This window comes from Formica exsecta, unplaced genomic scaffold (assembly GCF_003651465.1).
Source record: "Formica exsecta isolate Colony F162 unplaced genomic scaffold, ASM365146v1 scaffold137, whole genome shotgun sequence".
Taxonomy (NCBI): domain Eukaryota; kingdom Metazoa; phylum Arthropoda; class Insecta; order Hymenoptera; family Formicidae; genus Formica; species Formica exsecta.
Window position 1 is genome coordinate 63644 of NW_021848702.1, and position 9979 is coordinate 73622.

General features: G+C 40.8%; 1 protein-coding gene across 1 annotated transcript; it reads right to left on the bottom strand.

The window, feature by feature from the left end:
* Positions 1-539: 539 nt before the first annotated feature.
* On the bottom strand, positions 540-9204 carry LOC115245909. Its single transcript, XM_029824402.1, has 2 exons — positions 7037-9204; positions 540-1883 (listed from the first exon to the last, which is right to left on the bottom strand). Exons 1-2 carry the CDS (start codon positions 7710-7712, stop codon positions 1783-1785), a joined length of 777 nt encoding a protein of 258 aa, XP_029680262.1. The 5' UTR covers positions 7713-9204; the 3' UTR covers positions 540-1782.
* Positions 9205-9979: the final 775 nt, after the last annotated feature.

A 9979-nucleotide genomic window follows, 5' to 3' on the forward strand; every position in this document is an offset into this window, starting at 1 on the left:
ATAAAATATATATATATAAAATTTGATAGTGTATATATATGTATATATAAAAGAAGAAATACATTTTATATCGTTATATTATGATATGACCAACAAAAAGTTAATGCTATTATGATTAATTTAATTCTGTCATTCTTGTCAGAAATATTATATGAGAATCTTGGAGTACCTTTTTTAAGATTAGAGAAAGTTAAATATCTAAAAATCTTCCTATTGGCTTTATATTTAACCAAACGTGGATAGATGTTCGAAATCATAAATTTTTATGTAAATTATTACATTTGTCTAAACTAATTGAAACGTAAAAAATAATAATAAGACTGAAAAGTTGTTGTCTAAATAAATTTTCAAGAGTATATCGCAGCAAAAAACCAAGCAATTCAATTTAATTGAATGCAAAAATATTAAATATTAAAAAAAATTGGTAATAAAAGATGTAACTAAAGAATGTTTTTCCTTTAAAAGCTGCGACTTTATGACGATTATGTCTCTCGCATTATTTGATAAAGAAGGGAAAGGAAGAAAGGAGATGATGGATCTTTTTTTTTTTTTTTTTAAGTAGGTAGAGAAGAAAAAAATCGTAGGGTGATTTGGCATCGGCTGTACTTTCTTAAAATCGTACAGGAGATCAATGCTTAAACTTGGGTAACGAACTATAGCTAAATCATGTTTATCTTCTTTCTTAAAGCTGGTCGCATTCTGATACGGATTCGCAACCGCCCTTTTGAGCTTCTCCTCATATTTTCGCAAAACCATGTCCAAGTCGAGAAAATTCAAAACATATATTTATGAAAATTAATTTGGAAATTTTAAGTCGCTTCGATATTGCGCGCGTTTCAAGAATGCGGCATCGAAATTGGCGTAATATCTATTGCGAAGATCTGCTTCCTAAAAAGATTCTAAAATCTCCCCAGTTATTTAGCAAAAGAAAATCCGTCGCTGAATACTTGGGGAAATTGAAACAGCAGTCACGAGTCCCAAAAATCCATGGACCAGCTCAGACATCCGATTCTTTCAATCCAATGAATACGCGCGATATACTCTGCTCTATATCTTAGAAGCTAATAAACTAATCCTTATGAATAATCTAAACTTGCGTGTATTTCGTAGCTCTTCTCTTTTTCTTATAGCGTGTTTTTGTGTGTAACGACATCGTTTAAAGATTTTTCTATGAATGTCTCAGAAAAACAAACGTAGAATATATTACATTAATTAATTTGGACACAAATCATTACTCTATCTACAATCTAATTTTTATATTCTTCTTAATATTACTTATTCTTATCCTAATACAAAAGAAGATATGACATGTTTCATAAAAAAATAGCGACGAGAGTTATATTCTCTCTCTTCTTCCATCCACAAGCGCGTTCTCCCTTTTTAACTTTTCTTCTATTTATCTAATCTTTCTGTTTTCCTCGTCTCGCGCCTTTCCTCGCTGTTACTATTGTTCTCGTAAACCGCGATATTACAAAGCAGTGAATTACAGACAAAGATGTACATGATGAAAAATGATGTTATTTTCTATTTCTTGATTTTTTTTTATTCATTTTTTTTTTTTCTTTTTAATTCATCTATCTCTCGACCTGTTTCGCCTGCACTCATGGTAGATAAAACTATATGAATGGCACAGCCAACGCAAACCTCGCGCCTCCTGCCGGAGTTCCCCTTTCTCCGTTATTCCTCTCGGCGATGCTATTTCCCGCTTCTGGTATTGTTTCACGTCGCGCACAAACGAAATGGAAGAAGACGGCAAGGTTTGAACAAGAAAGCTGAAAGATTTTAGCTGCGTATCTGACCCGCGTTACGGGCGATCTTCTCCGGCGGCTCTATCATACTCTTTGTGGTGCCGTTCAAGCCGCGCTTACGACTCTTCATGAAGTCTGGAACAGATAATGGAAAAAACATATTTATATAGACCGATACAAGTATGACGAAAGAGTAATCGAATAGGAAATATAGAAATTTATTGTCGTTTTAGTAACATTCTTTCTCTGAGAATATTTCAATTGCATAAACATATAAAAAGAAAATTTATATATATATATATATATATATATATATATATGTATAGCTTGTAACCACCAGTCGTATTTTTGGGCTATAATCTCAAAAAGGAAATGGCGAGTGAGAAAATATCAGGAGGAGCAAGATACGGTAGTGTACTTTATGAGGACCGTTTTAACAGGGTATTGATAAACAAAATGTCGTGTATAATAAACAGCTACCATTATAAAAATCATTTAAGAATACACACATAGCGCTAATATTACGTTTTATAAATTCGTTAACGACGAACGAAGTAAACGTTCATTTTACAAATACGTACTGAAATTTTTTAATTATGAACCGCTTAATTCGCTCAATCTCGATATAAAAGAAGAAATTTTTCTTCGTAATTATTGATAACAAAAATGAAAATCTGTAATTTATTAACTTCTCGTTGGATACCTAAAATTTGAGTTTCCGATAATAGCTTTCCTTCTTTTTATTAATTTATATATATTATCATAATATATATATATCCTATATATTTTTAAATAATTTTTTGATTAGAATAATCTTATCACAATATGCTAATAAACAATATTTATTATTATATATGCATTTTTTATATTTACTTTTATTTGTATTGAATCTGAGAATGAGATAATATAAAAGACATCTGGTGAATAACGCAAGCAATTCACGGCTTATCTTTGACTTTGATTTCTTATATGTAATCGCATGCAATGCCAGACTTGACCTTATGCACAATCCGGCTTGCTAACGACCGTATGTGCATGCGAAATCTTTCCTCTGATAACCTTGGGAATATAATATCGACACACCGCGTCGCTAATTATATCAGAGGAAGATAAGAGCGTGAGATCAGGATTTTATATTGTTTTTATTAGTTGTTCTACGCAAATGTAATTTCGAGACAAATATTTTCGTTGCCACGAAACAAATATTTAATTATTTTTCTGTGAAATCTCGTAATAAACGTGTGAGATAGAAACGTTTGAAAGACATAAATTAAATTTTAACGGTATATAAAATTCTAAAATTAATATGTTTTGCATATAGAAATTTACATGTGCGTTCGTCAATTATGTGATCAAATTTGAATAAAATAAAAATTTGATTATGTCGAAGCGAGTTTGCAGATCGTGACTCATAAATCGATACGCTGTACCCCAAAGGTATAAAGGCACCCTCTCAGACCCCTTTGGAATAGCATTTGGCGAACTTTTCTACGGTAAAATTAGGTGCATCTGTCTAATTTTCTATTCGAACTTTTGTGTATTTGTAGGGTCGTCTGCCGAGTCACGTGACAAAAATTACGAAAATCACACGATACCTAGCATTCACATATTTTTTCTTATTACGAAATTATTCGATTATTATATTATAACCTTTTTATCTATTTCGCGCGTGTCATCAGACATATATTTATTTATTATGTGATACTTACGTTATTATAAATACCGCAACTTTTTCAAAATCAAAATCCAGAAAACTACATCTTTTTTAATCAGTAATTTAGAATATATCGCGAAATTTTTAGAATCCGAGAACTGCGGGATAAAATAAAATTGGACGAATACAAGATTTAATAATTATTTCCCGATGCTACTTACCCTCTAATTTAAATACCTACGAGACTACATATGCGGGTCCTAAATCCTGATTTTAAATGCCGACCCTCTTGCAACGATACGTCTGCCGCCCCTGGGGTTCATAGTAGTCAGGGGCACGCGATTGCGTGCACAGCTGATGCCCCCCACGCGTGCAAACACTCGACGTACACGCGTCACGCGGAATACAAAGGGCCTGAAAAGGGGGGCGGGTGGGGATTGTGAGAGAGGAAAAGCATGGGGGTGCATCGGGGGCCGGCAACCCCATATGGATTTCAACAGCTGACCGCGCGGCTCATTAATAAAGTACGTTAGAAATATCGTTCGGCGCCCCCATAACTATATCCGTAAAGCAAAATACGTTACGAACTCGTTACTACCCCCGCGAAGGAAGGAATTGAGTAGCGTAGATAGGAAACCCAATCGGTTTCTCATCCATTCTACACGTGTGTACAGGATGTTCCGGAAGTGTAACTTCCTCTCAGACAGATAGCAGAAAACGAATTGAGAAAAATGTTTGACTATCGAGGTATTCTCTCTCATGTATAAAAAAAAAAAAAAAAAACAATTTATTATTAAATATTATTGTATGTCAGATTTTGATAAGAATTGGGAAAAAGAATGAATGAGATGAAATAAAAATTCGATGTAAATCGATGGATGTTTTTTCGTCGACTTGCAACTGTGCAGTATCGCTTTTCGCATTGCAGTAAAAATATAAACAAAAACGTTGTTGTGGCACGACGTGAAATGTGTTTACACGCATGTGTATACGCGTGCGCGACACATGACCAGTCACATCCAAAAATAGTCGCGTCGCGTGGGTGGTGTGCATGGCCGAATAATAAATAGGAGAAAAAAGAGAGAATTAGACTTTGTGAGATTTATATCATCTATACAAGACGGCTGTATTGCAACACGAGCGTGCATAGAAAATGCACAAAAGTCGAAACTTTGTAAAAATATTCGAAACCGCGTAAACGCTTGTTAATTTCAATCTTTGCGATAAAAATTTTTATCAAGTTAATAGAAAAAAGGTTAAAGTAATGAGATATTTATATATATATATATATAAGAGCATAATTTTAACATTGTAGAATTTTGAATATTGCGGTTTCACGTATTATAAATAACTCAGATTTCGCAGTTGCATATCTGTTCTCGTTCTTTCCCTTTTTTTTTTCTTTTATAAAATTGCCGACATCTCTTATCTCTCAATCACATTATGTGACTCAATTATATGTTGACTCAATCTCTTCTCATCTTCGCACGATCGATTAATCATTATCAAACAAATTTCCAGACAAAGAATGGCGATTAAGCACGAATTTGGCATTGCAAATCGTTCACGATACACGTTGCACGTAAATATATATAGTGCCAACAGTGATAATTCTGCGCACGAGAGCGATAACACGTGTACAAGTGAATCGTATATGCAATTATGATTAGCGATACTGTTTTTTCCGTTTCAGACTTCTTTGCAAATATTATTGCAAGCGCATCATTGTATCAGGATTCCCTTGAAAAAATAATAATATAAATATAAGGCGTTTGTTTTGAAGGAAGAATATATAAACCAAAATTGAGCTAATTTATTTAAAGTTAAAATTGAAAGGACTGAAACATCCTAGACACGTTGCACAAATTTACATACATACATACACACACACCCACCCACATATACGAATTCTTTGTTCATCTCGCACAAGTTTGTTATGTTATCTCAAAATTTGGCTTGCGCCACTGCTGTCGTAAACATGTAATGCAATATTATTTTGATTATGTCATCGTTTACATCGCAGACAAGCGATTTTGCTTATCTGTAGAGGAAAAAAGAATATATATTTATTGCCAACGCGTCTCTCCTTTCAACGTTATCATAGTATGCGATAATGCAGTTTTGATAATTCACCTTTGCAGATTTCATCGGTAGAATCTCTTATTGATATGTCATCGAAAAAGAAAAAAATAATTTTGCACTTTTACAGAATATTAAAAAAATGATATATACTACAAGAAGTTAATATTATAAAATAATAGAAAAAAAAAATTAAAGTCAATTAAAGTAGAAACTTTAGCTGATTACTATGTCGAATATAAGATGAATATACGATAAATTCAAGAATATATTATGAAATAATTATTGAAAAGATTTCTAAATCAATTTTTGTATTATATATTTTTTATTTTAAATATATATATATATATATTGGTTCAAGTCTATATATTGTGATAGCCGTAGCCAGCAGAAAATAGCATTGATAACAACTTGAAATACATGGGCGATACGAAGCGTAATTTGCTGTTATTATCAGGTGACGTAATTATACACGAATTGCGGCAATCTTACACAGACGAATTGGATTGACCTAGGCTATACGCTTCCTGTATAAATATACAAAATGAGCCATTTAATCGCGATAAATCCTCTCCAAAAGAAGTCTGTAATCTTTCGATACGGAATCTTTTCCGCAATTCGCAGAATTCATGGAACAAGTACGATCATGATGTTTGTATCGAAAGCAATAAATCACACTTTCCGGGATCTCTCTATATATATATTTGCCGGAAAGAAATTCGTAATGATAAAATAACACTTATATGATCGTGTCCTTATTGTCCCCGTTAAATTCAAAAATTATTACTATAAAATAGATAATTTATGGACTCGGAGGAATGAATTCTCTCTCTCTCTCTCTCTTTCTCTCGCGATTCAACGCAAGACAGATTCCGATAAAATAAATGATCAATTGAAGTGAATATATACAAAAGAATGATACTTGGCTCGCGCGCGCGCGCGCGCGGGCGAGGTCCAACGCGAAAACAATGTAAATTACTTCCCGTCGAATACGACTCACGTGTATACGCAATACAGGTGTAAACAAACTTTATCGTGCTTGAACCTCGATGCCTCCGCAGATACGCGCTGATGAGTTACGAGTAGATTAGAATCGTTAAAAACTAAGATATACGCGGTGCAATGGAGCGGAACGCGCGACGTGAACGGCGATACGCGTGATTTCGTCGGCGGGATAATCAGCGGAGAGCGACCAATCAGGTGAATCGTCGTCGTCGATGATAACGGCAGCCGCGTTAATTTCGTACGCGAACGCGTGCGCGCGATCAAACAATTCCAAAAACAAACATCGCCCGGTTGCATTTATATAATCGACAGAAATCCATCGCCCCGAACGCGATACACGCCTCGCGAGTAAGCCGTAAATAATTTTTATCAATAATTTCGCGCGATATGGCGATATTTTTTTCTTCGATAATGATGTTTCACAACATCGAAATCAAAGAGCCCAATAGAATTGTAATGGTGAGAAGTTGCTGGTAAATTGTCGGAAGTCGAACAAAAGCAAGGACACGTCGCTGAATGTTGAAGAGCTTATTTAATTGGCCGAACTTACCGGTGATCGTGGATTGCTTTCTCGCGACAGAGGGTAGAACGGGGGTGGTCGGCTCTACCGCGCACCTCTTCCACTTGGCGTTGGCGTCCAACAGCTGATTGGGCATCGTAGCCTCGCCGATCTCGGGCACCCTGGGCTCTTGCGGCGGCGTTCTCTCGGCCGTCGGCGTGGCGCACATCGGCGTCTCCATCTGCTCGAGAATCCTCGTGGTCGTCGTCGTCGTCGTCGTCGTAGTCATCGTACTTATCATCGTCGTCAGCAATGTCGTCGGCGACGTCGCCGCGACGGTGGTTGTCGTTGACGCGTCGTCGTCGACGCGCAATTTACGCGGCGTGCCGGGCGCGTGTTTTCTCAGATAGGGCATCCCGCGCAGGGCGTAGGGCTCGGGCACGACGTCGTTCTCCGTCATCTCTTCCCATTCGTAGCGCGAGTTCTCCCGCGGTATTCCCAGCTTGAATTCGAAGCCCCATCGATCGGCGTCGAGGAGCGATTGGGCGTGCAACTCGCGCTCGGCGAGAGCACGGGCCGCCGCGTGGTCCACCGGCCCGAAGAGATCGCGTCGGACGCGGGCGAGCGCGGCCCTGCTCGGTGCCGCTCGTCCACCACCGCCATCGCCACCGCCTAGATTCCTGCTTATTTCCGTCATCATCACCGGGTTCAGTACTCGTGCGCTCATATTTCGTCGCGCTCTATCGCCACCGCGCTCCACAACGGCAAACGCTCGCGCGCCGTTTCTCCCTCTCTCTCTCTCTCTCTCTCTCACTGCGCGCCAAACGTACGCACGCGAAAACAAATAACACCAAAATCCGGGCGTGGAGAGATTTCAAAGGCAGGAACGTACGCTCGAGCGCACACACATACACACTACTGTCTTTTACTATTTTTTTCTCTTTTCCCCTTTACGTCTCTCGCTCTCTCTCCGTGTTTTTTCAGCGCGCTATCGATTTGCGAGCTACGCGATAGTTTCTCTTCTAGCAATGGCCGTGACGCATTGGGGATGACGATGACTCCTTCCAGGAATCGTCGTTGCCGCCGTCGTCGCGGGACGTTGGAATCGCGGCTACGCACTGTGGACGGGATATATGGCAACGCCGCGATCCGTGGCGCGACCCACCGAATTTCGAATAATGGCCGCGTTGCTGCTGAGCGTTGACCAAGTCTCCCGCTTCGCGCACGGATTCACGGACTTGACGTTGCGGTGGTCGCGCGACTCACGTCGACGCTCATGCTCGTCGAGAAGATAGGTGACGAGGACGATGATATCCGAGGTCGACTTCTGTGGGAAAGAGCCTGTATCACACGGCTATGCGTGCGACGGCAAATAGCAGCCGCGCTTGGCAACACGATGGGCACGGTTACTATGTGCCAGACAGAGATAGCGGCGGCGAAAACAAACTCTCCCCCCCCCTCATGCGCTTGATTCTCGGTGCACCGAGACGAAACTGTCCGTCAGAGTCACTGTAAAGACGCTCCTCGCGTCCCGACGCGAAAAATACACGGGACTCTAGTCACACTATCGACGCACTCTCCCTGCGACACGGAAGATTCCTTCGGCGTAGTCGTAGTCTGTGGGAGAACGACGATCCGGCAACGTTGCGTGACCGCACTTGCGCGTGAGTATCCGAGCGACGGCGAGAGAGCGTGTTACGACGTGTCCCGCGCGAATTTCGTGGTCCACCGTCGGCAATCGTCTTGCGTCGCGGGCAGATCTTCGCTCTTTGTTCCTTCTCTCCAAGTATCTCTCTCTCTCTCTCTCTCTCTCTTTCTCCCCGTACTCACACACGACACAGTATTGATGCGTATATCCGAGACGCGATAACGCAATCGGTCGTCTTGACGCGAGAAAATTCCATAGAAAACCGCTATTGCACACGGCCCGCAGCAATATGTCGATCCGCGGTGGGGGAATCGCCGAGTTCGCCTTTGACACCGCGTAAATAATCACGTAAATACACAGGCCTCGCGTCGTTTCCCGCCAAACGCGCGACTGTCAAGGCACGCGCGTGGCCCACCCGAGTCCGGAAGGACGTGCGGGGTACGATTGCGCAGTTACGTGTTCGATGCCGTACACGGGCGATACGTGCGCGAGCTGGCGGCCCCACGGAGTTGCGCAAAGACGCGTAGTAATCACGAAAAGCGCTCTCTAGCGACTGAAGCGTACTTATTCGAGTGCGAGCGACCGAGCCTCCCGCGAGCCTCGGCGTTCTCCGTCGCTGCTCGGCTCGGCTCGGCCGCCCGATCGTTCCCCCCCGCCCTCCGTCACCGTTCAGGCCAATCACGCGACGAGCGGAGAAACGAAATAACCGCCATTCGCGATGTATAGTCCCCTCGACGTGACTGCGGCTAGCGCTCGAAGCTCGGACTTGCCGGAGCCAGGAGCGTGTTGCGGAAAGATATGGTACAGTTATCGGTCCCTACCAAGGTAGGCGAAGAGGGGAAAGAGCACGGCCGAGAGAATGCCAATCGCAACCTCTCTGGAGACGTGCTCCAATATTCCAAGTTCCGGACTCGAGGGACGAAATTTGAAGAGTTTGTCTCTCGCACACGCATTGGCTCAGATTCTCGAGGAAATGATAATTGCACGGTAGGAACACATAGATAAATATCTAGCTGTCGCGACGATCTTCTTTTATGAAAATTAATACCAACGGAATTTATTTCCGTGTCACAAAGATATCCGATTAATTTCTTGATTTTTATTCCAAAATGTTTTATAATCAAATTTTTTATCATATATTTTCTCTCATACGTTTCGTTATTCTATGACGCGATTAACGAGACCAACGCGGAGGATCGGGATCGAAAACACGCATTGTTGAATTAATTTAATTGTGGCCTTAATTCGTCGCTTTAATTGTCCTTCACGCGCTCGTGCCCATGGATGGCAGCCGCGAAAAGAGAGCGGCGCGTCCCCTGGTTAACGGCGGGAAGAGAGGGGGGGGG

Excerpts from the sequence above, each read along its gene's own strand:
- LOC115245909 (XM_029824402.1), bottom strand. The coding sequence starts at position 7,712 with ATGAGCGCACGAGTACTGAACCCGGTGATGATGACGGAAATAAGCAGG. Across the intron at positions 1,884-7,036 it reads AAAGCAATCCACGATCACCG|ACTTCATGAAGAGTCGTAAG; the intron begins GTAAGTTCGGCC and ends TATCTGTTCCAG.